The following is a 19,418-nucleotide window of genomic DNA, read 5'->3' as shown; positions in this document are numbered from 1 at the left end:
CACTGGAGAAAGATGTGGCAGTCTGCTTCCATAAAGATTTATAGCCTAGGAAACTCTATGGGGCAGTTCTACTCTGTCCTACAGGGTTGCTATGAGTTGGAATTGACTTGATGGCCAAAACCAAAACCCAAATCCATTGCCATTGAGTTGATTTTGACTCATAACAACCCTGTAAGACAGAGTAGAACTGCCCCATAGGGTTTCCTACGCTCTAATCTTTACGGAAGCAGGCTGTCACATCTTACTCCAGTGGAGTGGCTGGTGGGTTTGAACCACCAACCTTGCAGCTAGCAGGTGAGTGTTTTAACCACTGTGCCATCAGGACTCCTACAACAACAGCAATAGTTTTTTTTTGGTGGGGGGAGGTTTGTCCTATACATATAATTAAATATTTTAAAATATTTTTAATCGACTGTTTCATCTCAAATTTGCTAAATCTTCAAGAGCCATGTCAAATACTACCTCCACTATAAACATTCCACGATAGCCCTGGTTTATTATTTCTCACCTGGATTATATTAATAAATCCTCTTAATTGCTTTACCAGCCTCTAGTCTGTCCTTTTCCCAAATCATCCTGCTGAAATAACCCTCCTCGAACACAGCACTGATCATGTCACATCCCTGCTCAAAAACCCTCCATGGTTGCTCAGTGGCTACATGATACAGTGCCACTTCTCAGCCTTGTTCCACTATCTAGACTTTTCTTTCTATATGAACTCTGCATGCCCACCAAACCCACCCTTCTGTGCCTGTATTTCAATCCTTCCCATTGTCTCGGATTCTGATATCATCCCACGTTCCTTGCTATCTTAATGACAGTTTTTTGTGTACATGTCTTTCCTCTGGATTAGGCTATAAACTCTTCGATGTCGGGGTTGCAATTTCAGTTCAGTGCAATTAGATGTAAATCACAGTCACTGAAGATCAACCATATTCCAGACACCATGCAAGGTGTTAAGAGTAGAGAGATGAAGAAGACACAATCCCCACACTCAGGGATCTCAGAGAGGGAGACACACATTAATAAATAACTATGATTTAAGGATGAAAAAAAACCCCGCAAACATCCATTAATAATCAGAACCTGGAATGTACGAAGTACGAATCTAGGAAAATTGGAAATCTGCAAAAATGAAATGGAATGCATAAACATTGATATCCTAGGCATTAGTGAGCTGAAATGGACTGGTACTGGCCACTTTGAATCAGACAATCATACAGTCTACTATGCTGGGAATGACAACTTGAAGAGGGATGGTGTTACATTCATCGTCAACAAGAACGTTTCAAGATCTAGCCTGAAGTACAACGCTGTCAGTGACAGGATAATATCCATATGCCTACAAGGAAGACCAGTTAATACGACTATTATTCAAATTTATGCACCAACCACTAGGGCCAAAGATGAAGAAATAGAAGATTTTTATCAGCTGCTACAGTCTGAAATTGATCGAACATGCAATCAAGATGCATTGATAATTACTGGTGATAGGAATGCGAAAGTTGGAAACAAAGAAGAAGGATCAGTAGTTGGAAAATATGGCCTTGGTGATAGAAACAACGCCAGAGATCAAATGACAGAATTTTGCAAGACCAACGACTTCTTCATTGCAAATACCTTCTTTCACCAACATAAACGGCGACTATACACATGGACCTCGCCAGACGAAACACACAGATATAAAATTGACTACATCTGTGGAAAGAGACGATGCAAAAGCTCAATATCATCTGTCAGAACAAGGCCAGGGGCCGACTGTGGAACAGACCATCAATTGCTCATACGCAAGCTCAAGCTGAAACTGAAGAAAATCAGAGCAAGTCCACGAGAGCCAAAATATGACCTTGAGTATATCCCACCTGAATTTAGAGACCATCTGAAGAATAGATTTGACGCATTGAACACTAGTGACCGCAGACCAGACAAGTTGTGGAATGACATCAAGGACATCATCCATGAAGAAAGCAAGAGGTCACTGAAAAGACAGGAAAGAAAGAAAAGACCAAGGTGGATGTCAGAGGAGACTCTGAAACTTGCTCGAGTGTCGAGCAGCTAAAGCAAAAGGAAGAATTGATGAAGTAAAAGAACTGAACAGAAGATTTCAAAGGGCCTCTGGAGAAGACAAAGTAAAGTATTATAATGACATGTGCAAAGAGCTGGAGATGGAAAACCAAAAGGGAAGAACACGCTCGCCGTTTCTCACGCTGAAAGAACTGAAGAAAAAATTGAAGCCTCGAGTTGCAACAGTGAAGGATTCCATGGGGAAAATATTAAACGACCTAAGAAGCATCAAAAGAAGATAGAAGGAATACACAGAGTCATTATACCAAAAAGAATTAGTCAATATTCAACCATTTCAAGAGGTGGCATATGATCAGGAACCGATGGTACTGAAGGAAGAAGTCCAAACTGCTCTGAAGGCACTGGCAAAAAACAAGGCTCCAGGAATTGATGGAATATCAGTTGAGATGTTTCAACAAACAGATGCAGCGCTGGAGGTGCTCACTCGTCTATGACAAGAAATATGGAAGACAGCTTCCTGGCCAACTGACTGGAAGAGATCCATATTTATGCCTATTCCCAAGAAAGGTGATCCAACCGAATGTGGAAATTATAGAACAGTGTCATTAATATCCCACGCAAGCAAAATTTTGCTGAAGATCATTCAAAACCGGCTACAGCAGTATATCCACAGGGATCTGCCAGATATTCAGGCTGGTTTCAGAAGAGGACGTGGAACCAGGGATATCATTGCTGATGTCAGATGGATCCTGGCTGAAAGCAGAGAATACCAGAAGGATGTTTACCTCTGTTTTATTGACTATGAAAAGGCATTCGACTGTGTGGATCATAACAAACTATGGATAACACTGCAAAGAATGGGAATTCCAGAACACTTAATTGTGCTCATGAGGAACCTTTACATAGATCAAGAGGCAGTTGTTCGGACAGAACAAGGGGATACTGATTGGTTTAAAGTCAGGAAAAGTGTGTGTCAGGGTTGTATTCTTTCACCATACCTATTTAATCTGTATGCTGAACAAATAATACGAGAAGCTGGACTATATGAAGAAGAACGGGGCATCAGGATTGGAGGAAGACTCATTAACAACCTGCGTTATGCAGATGACACAACCTTGCTTGCTGAAAGTGAAGAGGACTTGAAGCACTTGCTAATAAGGATAAAAGACCACAGCCTTCAGTATGGATTACACCTCAACATAAAGAAAACAAAAATCCTCACAACTGGACCAATAAGGAGCATCATGATAAACGGAGAAAAGATTGAAGTTGTCAAGGATTTCATTTTATTTGGATCCACAATCAACAGCCATGGAAGCAGCAGTCAAGAAATCAAAAGATGCATTGCATTGGGCAAATCTGCTGCAAGGGACCTCTTCCAAGTGTTGAAGAGCAAAGACGTCACCCTGAAGACTAAGGTGCGCCTGACCCAAGCCATGGTATTTTCAATCACATCATATGCATGTGAAAGCTGGACAATGGATAAGGAAGACCGAAGAAGAGTTGACGCCTTTGAATTGTGGTGTTGGCAAAGAATATTGAATATACCTTGGACTGCCAAAAGAACGAACAAATCTGTCTTGGAAGAAGTGTGGCCAGAATGCTCCTTAGAGGTAAGGATGGCGAGACTGTGTCTTACATACTTTGTACATGTTGATCAGTCCCTGGAGAAGGACATCATGCTTGGCAGAGTACAGGGTCAACGGAAAAGAGGAAGACCCTCAACGAGGTGGATTGACACAGTGGCTGCAACAATGAGCTCAAGCATAACAACGATTGTAAGGATGGCGCAGGACCGGGCAGTGTTCCGCTCTGTTGTGCATAGGGTCGCTATGATTCGGAACCGACTCGACGGCACCTAAGAACATGATTTAAAGCGCTACATAAAACTGCTGGAACGCACACAAAGGACAGTGGCAACACAGCAGAGGGGCAGGTTCTACCTGTATGGGCAGGGCTTCAAGTAGGTGATTTCTAAAGAGAAAGGAGACTGCCAGATGAACAAACGGCTGAGAGGAGGCACAGTATGGTCTGTTCAGGGAATTTTAGAAAGTTAGGCGTTTCTGCAGTGGGGGAAGTCACAAATGTGCCTTTAAGGTAGGCAGGGTGAACATCATTAAAAGCCTTGCAAAACATGATACCAAAACCAAAAACCCATTGCCGTCGAGTCGATTCCAACTCATAGCAACCCTAGAGGACAGAGTAGAGCTGCCCCATCGGGTTTCCAGAGCTGTAATCTTTACAGAGGCATACTGCCACATCCTTTGCCCATGGAGCAGCTGGGGGATTTGAACTGTCCACCTTTTGGTTAGCATCTGAGTACTTAATCGCTGCATCACCAGGGCTTTGAAACATGATAAGGAGGTTGAAGATCAAATACCATTTAACATCTCATCCAAGGCTGTCATTGGTTGTTCTTCAAATGTTTACATTACTGCGCAGCTTTCACTGTAAATTTTCTCTCTCCAATTAGAATATAAACTTCTGGAGGGCAGAATCCATAAGCACACTTCTTGTACATCTCGAAGCTCTCAGTATGATGCCTAACACAGAGTAGGAGTTTTAGCAATCTTTTAATTTGATAATCCAAACTCATTCTGATAGTTGCATGCTCAGTGCTTAAAGGGAATTCAAAACATCTGCTGGAAGAATTAACCAATGCTGAGTCAAGACAAAATCTGAAAGGACCAGCATGTTTTGAGGAAATGTTCTGGATTAGTGATTTTTACATCTAGAACAATTTTACTTGCTGTTAAAAAAGCAATTTAATGTAATTTGTTTCAAAATGTCATATTTTAGCATATTTATGGTCATCAATCACTGAGTAACTAAAAGTAAAATAACAAGCATGGATTTTCAGCTGCGTTAATTGAATTTGTCTCTCAGAATTGCTTGCATGTAGTGATGGTTAATCAATGGATGGCATGTCCCTGAAGACTGGCCAGGCTCTGTCTCCAACCCCTGCTGGGCAGGACAGTCATCTGTGACCTGGAATGGCATCTCCTCTACGTATCGTGATCATGGTGTGACGACCAATAGTAGTAGCTGAGCCAAAGAAATGGAGGTGAACGCAGAGCGAAGTTGGGAAAGTTAGTACTGCATTCCATCAAAGTTATAGCCAACCAAGGCAACTGTATTTTGTGTTTATTTGGGGGAGGAAATGAGAAAGGTGTGTGAGTGTGATTATGTAAAGGTGTTTGTCTGAATTGTGGAGGCCATGTGGGATGGGAGTAGATTCTTTCGTAGGATCTAGAATACCCTTCCCAGTCCAATGAGGGGAAAATATGTGAGCGTCCCCTCCCTCTGTAAGAAAAAAAAAAAAAAAGGAAAATATAGTGAAGTATAAATACAGGTAAAAATACCGAAAAAAAAAAAAAAAAAACCCGACTGCGGAGGGACTGACAAAGTATATGGCCAAGACAAAGGTCACAGGAAAAAGGATGAAATAAGATGATGAAGAAAATGAAGTATAAATCATAACTGGGGGATGTTAAAGTCAAGTTATCAGAAGTTTCTCTGCAAGAATATTTGACCCCTGATTCTTTAGCTGGGATGATAACCCATGCTGCCATAAGTACACCTGTGTTTGCTGAGGGGAAGAGAGCAATGGAGTACAACATCTCATGTTGTTAATATCGATCCGTAAATGTCATTGCCTGTAATTGCATACTTTCAGTTTTGGGGAGAGGCATAAATCAAGAGTCTGGCTGTTGATACCGTTTATCCTGGAGATGACAAGAACCAAGAAAGAGTCACCAAAAGGTCAGTAACCGTAGGTAGGTAAAGCATATGCATGCCTAGAAATGCTACATACTCTAGGTGATTGTGTCCATGGAGAGAGAGAATTATAGAACTATGCTCTAAGAAAAAGCTGAATCTTAGAAGTCGGTTTATCCTGCCAGAGACCTATAAACTATCTTACATTTAACCATACTTCTTGTCCTTTTGTTTTGGAGACTTAACCCCCTCCTTTTTCTTTTTTTCTTTTATTTGCTTACTTTGGACCCATCGTCAGGAAAGACCACTCGCTAGAAAAGGCCATCATGGTTGGTAAAAGACAGGGTCAGTGAGAATGTCAATGAGATGGACTGGCATAATAGCTACACCAATGGACTTAAACACACCGGCGGTTATGCAGACGGCTCAGGAGCGGGCAATACTTCATTCTGTTATACTAAGATGGCTACGAGTTGGAACCGACTTGAACAACTAACCACTGCAACAAAACCCCCTCCTGGTGGTCTACATTGGTGGTCTACACTGAAAAGATGTCCTCTTACATCAGCCTGGGTATGTCGCTGACAGCCACGGTCCCATCATGAGTCTCGCTCTCCCCATCTTCCTCCTCTTCTTCACTACTTTCTGACTCCTCACTGGAGGAGGAGTAATCAGTCACCTTCTTCAGGGGGCGATTTGTTTCTTCGATACGGAGCTCTCGTAATTCTTTGGCTAATGCCGTCAGGTCCTACAAGAGAAAAGTTTGTTCAGCACATGAATTGCAGACAGGGCCAAACCTACACATCTCAGAAAGCTCCAGCTTAAGCAACAAGAAAGAAGCTCTATATAGAACTGTTACAAACATAGTTACTGCATGGAACTAAGAAAAAGATGTTTGTAGCACATAGAAACTAGAAAAGAAAGATGAAATCAATTTAAACTTTGTTCAAAACCAATAGCTAGACTGAGACTGTTCAGTTCTGAATATGTATGTGTATATATGCATATGTGCACTGCGTGTATATACATATATACATACACTGAGTTCTCATTTTATTTTGGGAAGGTGAAGGTCACCCTCAGAGTTAATGGGAAAATAGATAGGATTAGAAATTGTTCCCCAGTATTTTGGGGCTCCTGCCCAAGCCACAGTGATGGCCTTTTCCCTCATGTGATTGCTACTGTACCAAAATTCGGCATCAGTCACAGAACAGAGCAATTCCCAAGGTTCCAGCTAAGACAATGACTCATTTGGCATGTCATCATTCCTTGAAGAACAAAGGTACTACATCAAATGATGACCCACCCCAAAGCCCAGTGCCACTGAAATTTATAGCCACAGAGCTGAATTAATCAAGAGGAACAAAAAAAAAAAAAAAAGGAAGTTCTCTTCCAGAATGATGGGTGTTTCATTTTCTTTTGTTTAAAATTCCAGTCACCTGGCAGAAACCCTGGCTAAGAGTACTGAAATGAATGTGCAAACGCCAAAAGGAAGAGATCATTTTCCAGTTTTCCATGAGCATGATGAAACCTTTAGCCTTATATGATGTGATGATGTGGAGTTTAATCATCAGGCACATTGCAGGCAGTGGGCTGAATGTCTGACTACCTCTGATTTTACATGCTTGCAGAGCAGTGCAGAGGGAAGCAATTCTGCAAAAGCATGGCCGCTCTAATTCACATGGGTTAAACTGCCCATGGCGCACAGCATGCAAATGAGGGAAGAAGCAATTTGACATCAGTCTTACCATTTCTCCCTATATTAGTGACCCATGTGAGAATCAGAGCATTCAGTGAGAGACGGGATCAGGGAGAGAGAAACTCATTGAAAAATACTAAATCCCACAGTTTTCTCATAGCCATATTCTCTCTTTATTTCAATCGAGAAATGTATTTGTCTGATTCACCTGACGTAGGAGTAAAGCAATCTAGAAGATCTAAATGGCATTTGATTGGCAGAGGATTGGTTGAAGGAAAAACCATTGTTAAGTGTGTATAATTAAATTATAAATTTATTTTATTATTTTTTTAATTATACTTTTATTTTGAGAAGGCAACAAACCATCACTTTTCTTCACTGCCACCTATACATCAAGCATTACTATTTTGGTTAAGGCTAGGGGAGGTGTTTTATTTGGTCTAGAAATTTAGGAAGTGCAGGGTGTTAAGTGAGGGAGTCATTTCTTTCTAATTTCATAAAAATCACATGGAAAGTAATAATGACTTTTAAATTTGTCTGGAAATCAACTGAAATGAAGTCTTTGGAAAAAGGGAGCTTCTGAAAATTCAAATTACACATTATATATACAAACACATTTGCTAGGGCTTTTACACACACACACACACACTTGGCCTCAGTCTCAGCAGATATATTTGTCCTGTGCCTCCAACTGAAAATAGAGTTGTTTTTAAAAATGCCCAATCGTGTTTAAATATAATATATATCATTACAGTAGAGGAAAACTACCACATAAATAACATTTCATGAAAACTGACTTCTGCTTTATTATTTATTCATTTATTTTTAGCAATGGGCCAAAATAAGAAAAGCTTATATCTGGATTTAAGTTTTTTACTTATTTTTTCTTGACAATTGCCAATGTTTATCTTTACCAAATGGAGAAGAAACTGAAGAATATGCTATACTTGAGCACACTGATAAAATATAGTGTAGGTATCTGTTAAGGTCTTGAAAGGAAAAGGATATTATAATTCTCAGAACTAGTAAAATAACAATTTTGATAAATTTATTTTGTATTTTGACTTCTGCATGTTAAAACCATGTTAAAACTCATCAAAGACTATAACTAGCACTTAAAATGTTACTTGTAAGAAAATACATTTATTACAATTTAAAGAGAGAATATGGTTTAAAAGAGCTTATTTCCAGTGTCAATAATTCTGTGAGTCAAGTATAATAAGATTAGCCAGAATTTATTTAAATTCATGATACATTTTTCCCATGGCTTGGTTCTCCTCATCTGACATTTCAAAACAAGAAAAGAGATAATCACAAAGAAAAAAAAAAAAACAAATCAAGGCTATTTAGAAATATTTAGCTGGTCCAAAGCCTATTGATTTAAAGAAACTCTCACTTGTTAAAATGACCTACCATTTTCTAAACGCTGTATTTAGGAACACTTAAAAGTTCTGACCTACTTTATAATTTCACTTTTAATTAGAAAATTTTTTTTTGTTTCCATGTTATTAAAAAAGCTATCTTTATTGAAACGTTAGAAATAATTGCAAATTCCTTTTAAGTTTAATTGGTAATAGCTTGCAGGGTGAGACATATATGAAAATCCCAAGGTAACGATAATGAGTAACTTAAAAGTAATATCCCCAGTCAAAGAAAATTAATCTTCCATTGCCAATAGCCTGTGTGTCTAGCTGAAGTTTTGTTTCTTATCCATCCACTCTGGAACAATTTACAATAACAAAGTTACAGAAAAGAGACATGGTCTAAAATTGACACCACTGGGTTTAGATCCATTTTCATATATTTAATTCTCTGACAATACCAATTTCCTCTACATAATGAGTCTGCGTGGTAATTTATTGCTTGACTGTCTCAAGCCTAGAGCTAAAAAGTATTAAAAAGGAGGGATAAAAAATGCCATTTTGCATGAAAATATTTGAGATGTATTACTAAAAAAGAAATATAGCAAAATGGTAAGATTCTTTGACTGCAGAATAAATGTGAAGATAGTTGAGAGGCTCTTAAAGGCTTCTCTGATGTAGCACTTTAGAATCCACTTGATACTGTTTTTCAATAAAAAAAGCTTATTTAATCTGACAATTACAATACCTTGCCTAAAAAGATGCTTTTTAGTTCTCTTTTTAGAAATGATATAGTTTATTCAAATTCTAGTTCAATTTTGTGAACAATCATTTTGTTCAAAATTTTTAAGCTGGTCTTTTCTTTATGTATTAAAAATATTTTGTTTCTTTCTGGGAATTCTGAAGACATCATTGGGTGAGTCACTTAACTCCAGTATCCTCATCTGAGAAAAAATGGGTTTGGACTACTAGTTATTGTCGAAGTTCCATCCGATCTGTGGGTGTGCTCTGGGATGGTTCAGATTCCTGCACATTCAGGAAGAACAACGCTAAAGCCAATGTTTGCTTATGTATATAATCTTCATGTCACATATTTAACTGTGCCAAAGGGGGGAAAAATATTTTCAAAGGGCGTATTAAATAATCACAGATTATCACTGCAAAATCTCTTCTATTCTACTAGAAAGTAATGCCAAATTAATGGAAACTCTCCCAGATAGATTTTTAGGAAAAAGGAAACCATTAAATCAGCAACAACAAGCAAAACTTTTTCAAAAATCAGTTTCAAAGCTTTTCATTTCCATCATGGGCAAAAGAATCACTGGGTGAGGAAGCCATATTGAAACCTAGGAATGGAGATGGCAGGGAGGTTTAGTTCAGAGTTTCTCGACTGTGGCACTACTGACATTTTAGGCTGGGTAATTGTTTTTTCTGAGGGTCTGACCTGCACATCATAGGATGTTTAGCATCGTCCCTCTCCTCTACCCACTAGATGCCCTCAAGTTGTGACAAGCAAAACTGTCTCTACACATTGCCAAATGTCCCTTGGGGTGGGTGGTGGGGGAAGAGGGTAATCATCCTGGTTGAGAACCACTGTGTTAGGTAGAACCAAATAATCTTGTATTTTTAGTGGTTCAGATCAGTGATACTGAAGGAGGGCTATCAGAATCAGCCAGAGGCCTGTTCTAATAATACATGCCCCAGGGAGTTTGGTGTGCTGCTCACACACTCTCAGTCACACCTCTGTTGCTCCCTCTCATCTCTGTCCAGGGTGCTGGAATACTTCAAAATACATAAATAAAGCAAATTTGAAAAACCTGTATTAACAAGATAAAATCCCTGAGAGCTCTTTTTCTCATGGTGGCCATCTCCAAGGCAACCTGTGGACTGAGGAGAGTCCCCTTGAGTTGCTCACACCACGCCATTTTGTTGGCAGCCACAGCACCAGAATATCATTCTTTTTCTTCAACTCTTTTGGGGGAAAATTGGTAAAAATTGTGATAACCCCTGTCCTTCTCATTATTATGAGGGAAGGGGCAAGGCAGTGGCATAGAACAATTTAAAAACATCTCCCTTTTCTGTTTTTATTAATGACGTTCACATATTACAGACATGCAAAGTCGTGTTTTTTCATAAGCAATAATCCTTTACCTATGATCATAACTTTCTAAATCACTCTGAAGGGTGAGGTGGCCATAATTCTGAAAAAACAACGCTCTTTGGTGAAGATGAGATGCAGAGAAACAGGCTTCTCCCACCTGCCCCAAGAGCTCCACGCCTCAGGTCCGAACCTGAGCCATGGCGACAACCTCTTGGGTTTATGCAGCAGTTTATACTTCATAAAATGCTTTCGCACACATGACTGGAGGGATCCTAAACAATCTTGTGAGTGAGGCAGGGCAGGTGATTTTATCCCCATTTTATAGATGTGGATATTCTGGCCTAGAGGGGTTAAGTGGCTTGTCCCAACCAGTGATTTGTTGAGGATCCAGGTTCTGAACACGGCTTGCTGACTCCAAAGCTAGTGCTTTTTCTACATCATTTCACAAAAATGGTGCTCAGCAGAGCTACAGCCTACAAGCCGCAATGGGGCTCTTCAGAGTCCATGCACTAGGACTCGTGGCAAGGTCTGACTCTTAAACATTCTCCTATGCTGCATTCATGCAGGTCTGACAAACAGCGGGAAGGCATCATCCTTTTTAGTAAGCTACCTGCAATTGACAAAGTCATATATTTTTCTAATGGAAAAAGGTCTCCACGGATAAGGAAATAAAGTCACTTAACTCACCAGGATTCATTAACTGAAGTCAATGTTGCTGCGGGTGTTAATGTCCCACAAAATTAATCTAACAATACCCAGTAACTCCCTGTTCACAAATCACACACTATAAATTTGGAGTGCCCCAGGATGATGTCTCTTTTCTCTGTTAGTAAAACCACTCAGAGCCATCCCCTAGCAAGGCTGGTGAGCACGGGTTAAGAGCTCAGGCTTTGCTACTGGAAGATACTGGAATGAGAAATGGTGCCATTAATAAAGCAATAGTGCTTGTTGTTAGCTAGGCTGGAATAATGGAGAGTGAAATTTTGGCTCAGAGGGAAGGTCTCTGATGCCTTATAAGGATGCCTGAAGGTCACAGGGAGCTTCTACTAGGGGGCTTTCCTCCCAGCAGATCACTCCAAATGAGTGAACCTTAATCTGTGATCCCATTGGCCACCATTCTGAATGTCAACATCAGGATTCGGTTTTATATTTACATTTTATGAAAGCATGACCAAGAAAAGGTAATACTAACCTCATCTATAGCTTTCTTATAGCTCTGAGATAAAAGGAACCCAGTCCAGAGGAATCCATAAGAGGAGGAAAAGCCAGAAGAAAAGGCAAGCAGGTTAGAAACATACTGGAATTGTTAGTACAAAAGTCATATACAAAGGGGCAAAGAGAAATTCAACTTAGAACGACCCAAATTCTCTCCATTATTACTCTCATTATATATATATTTTTACTTTAAAATGTAAATAACAGAGTAAATAAAAGACTTTGCACTCATCTCACCGAAAAGCTTCTCAGATAATTTTAAATAAAATAAGTGTTTAGTAACTCATCCCAAATTAACTTTTAACTTTCAAATTTCAACCTCTACGCTATTTTTTTTTTTTTTTTAAAGACTGTTCGGGTGTCTGTTGTGCTATACCAATGGAGATAGATTTCAAGGTGTCTGGTCCCCTGTCAAACCATGCTTGTCAAGTTTGGGCCCAGAAAACACACCATATTTTTAGAAAATAATGTGCGCATGTAATGTTTGTTTGCCAACAGCTCCCTTCCACCTGTGAGGTATTTTTGTAAGCACTATGTTAATTTTTTTTACAGCAACATGTGAAAAAAAATTAGAATAGCGGTCCTTATGAAAATACCTCTCGGGGAGAAGGGAGTGGTTGGTAAACAAATGCATTATTTGCGTAAAAATGCGGTAGTCCTAGACGCATGAAAAGGGGCAGAAAAATTATAATATTACATAATTCTTCTGAAAATAATATGGGAGAAAAGGCAGAAAAAATAAGAGAAACACATAGATAGTACTCAAGTCTCCTTAACACACTAGTTTCAACATCTTTTTGCCAAGCCTGAGAAGTAGAAATTATGGAATGATTTGAGTTATTTCTCATCCTATTTTATTTTCTAAAGGAGTACTAATGATCAGCAAAATATCAAAAGGCAGGTAACAGGCAGGGGGCAATCGAAGACCTGTTCAGTTCTTTCCTAAGTAGGTATGACTTCCCTCTGGAGGCTTCCAGCATCTGTTCTTACTAATCAAGGTGATTTTTCTTCATAATCATGAGTGTAACCCCAACTACTTTATCCTGTAGGTTCTCTGGTAAATTAATGGAGCTCAAAACCCTTAAGAGAGAAAAGCACTCACAGCTGGTCGACTAGGTCGGGTGATGTCCCTGGATTCTTCTGGTTTCACCTTGGAAGGCTCGTGGGGGAGCACAGGTGATCCTTCTGACTTACTGTTGGCTAGGGAGAAAAGACGAAGGCCAAGAAGAATAGTGACTGTCAAAAAAGTGTTGGAGCAAGTCCTGGAGCTCTGTGATGAGTCATCCCTTCAGGATTACTCAGTGGCCCCATCATTTACTGAGGCAAATCCCCAAGTACATCCATGAAATAATCGTAAATGTTCCAAATAAATCAGGCAAATACACGTAGACTTGTAAACTGGAAGTCACTAGTAATAATCAGAAAAATTGTAGCAACCACCTCCACCATCACCATTTATTGAGCGCCTATGTGTGTCAGGCATAGTGATAAAATCTTTCAACATCAATTGTCTCATTTAGTCCTCACTCCAACCCTGTGACATGGTGCTCTTTTCCTAATTTACAGTTGAACATAGGCTTACAGAGATGATGCAACTCACCTAAGGTCTCAGTAAAAATACTGGCAGAGCTGAGACTCTGATATCTCAAAGCTCCATTCTCCATCATTACGTTAAACCAATGTCCAAGGTAAGGCTCTATGCTTGGTTTCTTCTTTACTACCTACTTACCAAGACAGATTTAGATGAAACTATTTAGATGAAATTATGTGAAAAAACATTCAAATCTATTCCATTGGGTGGAATTATTTTTAAATGGGGGGAGGGTTGTCTAGACCCTTCATGGAAGAAACACTGAGGTAATAAAGGGGAAAGGCAGTAGAATTGAGGTGCAGAGCAAGGATTGTGGGGACTCCCTGACAGCTACAGAGCGCATACCTTCATTTTATGAGCTTAAAGGAGCCCCAAGATAGTTCAAATGGTTTAACACACTTGAATGCTAATCTAAAGGTTAAAAATTCAAATCCACCCAGGGGTCCCTCAGAAGAAAGGTCTGGTGATCTACTTCCAAAAAAATCAGCCACTGAAAACCCTACGGAGTGTGGTTCTTCACCGACACATCTGGAGTTCCCATGAGTCGGAATCTACCGATGGCAGCTGGTTTGTTTGTTTGGATTTATCGGTAGAGAGGAAGCAATCTAAGGTAGGGGAGATTTTTGTTTTGTCTTAAAGTGATCTTTCTGGATGTTCCAGGGAGAAGAGAGCCCTTTAGCCCAGAAGAACTAGGGGTGGAATGAAAGAATAAGAATTAAATCTGGACTAATTCACAGATCAGAGAATTAAAACGATATGTATGAGTTTCGTTTTCTTTAACGTTTGCTCTAAATGACATTAATTTGCTTAAAAAAAAAAGTTAGGAAAAGAAAAAAGAAGGTAAGAAAATAGGCAGTTTTCTAAATTAAAAAATGTCTATTTGGATCAAGGCAACAAAAACATACATAGCTGTGGGTTGAGTTACTGTCAGAAGAATGCTTACAAGGGCAGCCTTAGACCAGTCCTATCTCCCAATTCAGAGACATGAGCATCATCAACTATTCCAAAATGGACATTCAGTGCTTTTAACATATTTAAAACCTTAAAGGGTGTTAGGAAGCAAACTGTGACTGCACCTAATGAGGCTAAGGAAGAACAGCCAAGTGGTGGTTTTCATCAGGCAGAATCACTTGTCGGTAAATGGATACCAAATGGCCCTGTAAAAAGTACTGGTCTTTATCACTTAAAAGCAAAATTGTTTCTTGAAGAAGAGAACTCAGAAAGAGTAATTTTGATTAGCTAGCAACAGTGTGTTTTCATGTATAATTAACTAGGCAATATTAAGGTTTTTCACAGGTAGCCTCATTAATGAAAACTAAACAATGATGACTGACTTAAATTAAATGTTTAGAGAGGCTAATTTTTACTTCTCTAAATAGGAATAACCTGAAGACTCAAATATGTTTTTTTTTTTTTAAACATCAAAGATTTTATTTCTTCCCTGAAGAATATTTATTTTATGTTGGTCTTTACTGAATTTTATGTCAAGAAATACTTAGTACTATGAACTATGTTCATAAAGCTAAAAGGGACCACTGGTGCATTGGTAACAGGATACTGGGGTATGTGGAACTCTATCTAATGAGGTGATCGAATGGAAATGGAAATGGAGGGTTAATGGTTGGCTGCTAACCAAAAAAAGCTTGAAGGTTCAAACCTACCAGCTGCTCCAAGGGAGAAAGATGTGGCTGGCTGCCACCGTGAAGATAATAGCCTTGGAAACCCTACAGGGCAGTTCTACCCTGTCCTAGACGGTTGTTATGAGTCAGGATCGACTTGCTGGCAATGGGTTTAATGGATTGGGTAACTATGTTTTCAAATAAGATGAACATTCTGTAAGAAGAACAAAGTGAGAGGTCTCACTCTACCTGACTTTAGAATCTATTATACCGCCACAGTAGTCAAAACAGCCTGGTACTCGTAAAACAACAGATACATTAGGCCAATGGAACAGAATTGAGAATCCAGACATAAATCCATTCATATATGAACAGCTGATATCTGACAAAGGCCCAAAGTTAGTTACATGGGGGAAAAGACAGTCTCTTTAACAAATGGTGCTGGCATAACTGGATATCCATCTGCAAAAAAAATGAAACAAGACCCATACCTCATACTATGCACAAAAACTAACTCGAAATGGATCAAAGACCTAAATATAAAATCTAAAACGATAAAGATCATGGTAGAAAAAATAGGGACAATGCTAAGAGCCCTAATACATAGCATAAACAGTGTACAAAACATTACTAACAATGCAGAACAGAAACTAGATAACTGGGAGCTCCTAAAAATCAAACACCTATGCTCATCCAAAGACTTCACCAAAAGAGTAAAAAGATGACCTACAGACTAGGAAAAAGTTTTTAGCTATGACTTTTCTGATCAGCGTCTAACCTCTAAAATCTACGTGATACTGCAAAAACTCAACCACAAAAAGACAAATAACCCAATTAAAAAATGGGCAAAGGATATGAACAGGCACTTCACTAAAGAAGACATTCAGGTAGCTAACAGACACATGAGGAAATGCTCACGATCATAAGCCATTACCAAAACCAAACCTAGTGCCGTCGAGTCAATTCTGACTCATAGCGACCCTAAAGGACAGAGTAGAACTGCCCCACAGAGTTTCCAAGGAGCACCTAGCGGATTTGAACTGCTGACCCTTTGGTTAGCAGCCGTAGCACTTAACCACTATGCCACCAGGGTTTCCCATAAGCCATTAGTGAAAAGCAAATCCAAACTACAATGAGATTCCATCTCACTCCAACAAGGCTGGCATTAACCCAAAAAACACAAAATAATAAATGTCGGAGAGGTTGTGGAGAGACTGGAACACTTATACACTGCTGGTGGGAATGTAAAATGGTATAACCACTTTGGAAATCGATTGGTGCTTCCTTAAAAAGATAGAAATAGAACTACCATATGATCCAGCAATCCCGCTGCTTGGAATATATCCTAGAGAAATAAGAGCCTTTGCACGAACAGATACACGCACATCCATGTTCATGACAGCACTGTTTACAATAGCAAAAAGATGGAAGCAACCAAGGTGCCCATCAATGGATGAATGGATAAATAAATTATGGTATATTCACACAATGGAATACTAGGCATCAATAAAGAACAATAATGAATCCATGAAACATTTCATAACATGGAGGAATCTGAAAGGCATTATACTGAGTGAAATCAGTCAGTTGCAAAAGGACAAGTATTGTCTGAGACCACTATTACAAGAACTCGAAAAATAGTTTAAACAGTGAAGAAAATACTCTTTCATGATTATGTGAGCAGGCAGGGAGGGAGGAGTTTTCACTAATTAGATAGTATAGTAGGTAAGAACTATTTTAGGTGAAGGCAAAGACAACAGGCAATACAGGAGAGGTCAGCAAAACTGGACTAAACCAAAAGCAGTTTCCTGAATAAACTAAATGGTTTGAAGGCCAGTGTAGCAGGGGTGGGGGTTCGGGGACCATGGTTTCAGGGGACGGCTAGGTCAATTAGCATAATATAAGCAATTAAGAAAACATTCTGCATTCCACTTTGGAGAGCGGCTTCTGGAGTCTTAAACGCTAGCAAGTGGCCATCTAAGATGCATCAATTGGTCTCAACCTACCTGGAGCAAAGGAGAATGAAGACCACCAAAGACACAAGGTAATTATGAGCCCAAGACACAGAAAGAGCCACATAAACCAGGGACTACATCAGCTTGAGACCAGAAGAACTAGATGGTGCCTGGCTACAACCGATGACTACCCTGACAGGGAACACAACAGAGCATCCCTGAGGGAGCAGGAGAGCAGTGGGATGCAGACCCTAAATTCTTGTAAAAAAAGCATACTTAATGGTCCAACTGAGACTAGAAGGACCCCAGAGGTCATGGTCCTCAGACCTTCTGTTAGCCCAAGACAGGAACCATTTCCAAAGCCAACTCTTCAGACAGGGATTGGACTAGACTATGAGATAGAAAATGATACTGGTGAACCGTGAGCTTCTTGGGTCAAGTAGACATGAGACTATGTGGGCAGCTCCTGTCTGGAGGAGAGATGAGAGGGCAGAGGGGGGCAGAAGCTGGTCGAGAGGACATGAAAATAGAGAGTGGAGGGAAGGAGTGTGCTGTCTCATTAGAGAGAGAGAGCAACTAGGAGTATATAGCAAGGTGTATATAAGTTTTTGTACGAGAGACTGATTTGGTTTGTAAACTTTCACTTAAAGCACAATAAAAATTAAAAAAAAAAAGATGAACATTCTGTGATTTTATTAATCTCTGGAAAACAGTGGGATCTATGATCAGGAAGGATTTAGTCTACTCTGATGTCACACATATTTGGGGTTGGTGGCCCACTTCTCCAAAGAGACGGAGACTGAGAAGAGTTAAGGGGCTTCTTCAATATCACATAGTCAGTGGTCATGCCAGCAGCAGAAGTCAGGAAGTAATCTGACCCCTGTGCCCGGCTCTGCTACTCAGCAATGCTATCAGTCAAAAGGTAAGAGAAGCTTTACCTCGAACTCTGGTCCGTTCGCTGGAACCCGCTTGTGATCCAGGCTGGGAGCCTCCTTGGGAACTGGGCTGGGAGCTAGGGGTGCTCGAGCTGGAGGAGCTGCCACTACTGGTCCTCTGCAAGGGGCTCTCCAACACAGGCTCAGTTCTCCGGAGGTCAGGGTTGCTGCATGGACGGCACAGTGCACTGTTTATACTCCCAAGACCTTGCCATTAGTGGACACAAGCATAATCCAGCACCCTCTCCTGTGCAGAACTATGAGAGCACTTAGAAGACGCAGGCACTGAAGGGGTCAAAGCCAGAGAGTCATGTTTTTCTACCTGGAGCTCCTGGCCTGATACAGGATCCGGGTGGGATGAACTCATGACCCAATCCTTGCGCCAGTACATTAAAAGTATTAGCTTAGAAATGGTGAATTGCCAAAGGGAGACTTTCCCTCAAAACTTTTTGTTTCTTTTTCTTTCTGTGCTCATGGTAAAAAACTTTAAAAATATTAAAGGTGAAAATAAGGAAATGACACCTGTCATTTCTGAACCAGAAGATACTCCACCCATATTTTACTATGTGGTATATTACCTTCTATCTAGCCTTGCCTCCGTCTACCCCACCTCCCCGACCTAGGAATTCAAACTGTATATTCAGTTTTGCATCTTGCTCCCCCCGCCTCAACACTGCATTGTGAGCCTTTTCTTATGCTTCTAAAAGCAATAATGCCTGCATAACAGTCATTATATTGTCTAACTATTCCTCTATTGTTAGAAATCAAGGTGCTTCCAATGCATGGCTCTAACACATAAGACGGAGGCAACCATCTACATGCAGACAAATACCCTATGGCATCTTTATTTCCTTAGGATAGGTGCATGGAATTGGATGTGTGTGCGCGCGCGTGTGTGTATGAGAATAAAGGTATTACCAGTTTTTACTAACGTGTATGAAATGGTTCATCTCTCTAAGTTTTATTATGGACAGTTTGCTAATCTGAACAAGTTGTATTTTGCTGTTTTACTGCAATTAAAAAAATTACTATTGATGTAGGTTATCTTTTGTTTATATTTATTTGCCATTTATCATTCTTCTGTGAATTGCTTAATCATGTTCTGTTCTTTGTCATATTGCTAGTGGAACGTCTGCATTGCTTATTATTTTCTTGCAGGAAGTCTGTGTATACTTAGGCTATTACCAAAGGGAGGTGTGA

General features: G+C 39.8%; 1 protein-coding gene across 3 annotated transcripts in view; it reads right to left on the bottom strand.

Moving 5' to 3' along the window:
• TNIK (TRAF2 and NCK interacting kinase) overlaps positions 1–19,418 on the bottom strand; it is a 481,587-nt gene that overhangs the window by 43,489 nt on the left and 418,680 nt on the right. For 2 of the 3 annotated variants that reach the window (XM_049867710.1, XM_049867708.1), the window contains 4 exons: positions 18,222–18,385; positions 13,221–13,318; positions 12,096–12,119; positions 6,306–6,490 (listed from right to left, as the gene is read on the bottom strand). In XM_049867710.1, the coding sequence (XP_049723667.1) occupies positions 6,306–6,490; positions 12,096–12,119; positions 13,221–13,318; positions 18,222–18,385 (471 nt within the window). The remainder of the gene's footprint in view (positions 1–6,305; positions 6,491–12,095; positions 12,120–13,220; positions 13,319–18,221; positions 18,386–19,418) is intronic. The other variant, XM_049867709.1, reaches the window with a different exon arrangement.

The sequence above is a fragment of the Elephas maximus genome, chromosome 23 (assembly GCF_024166365.1).
Source record: "Elephas maximus indicus isolate mEleMax1 chromosome 23, mEleMax1 primary haplotype, whole genome shotgun sequence".
Classification (NCBI taxonomy): Eukaryota; Metazoa; Chordata; class Mammalia; order Proboscidea; family Elephantidae; genus Elephas; species Elephas maximus.
This window is presented reverse-complemented; position numbering and strand designations above follow the sequence as displayed.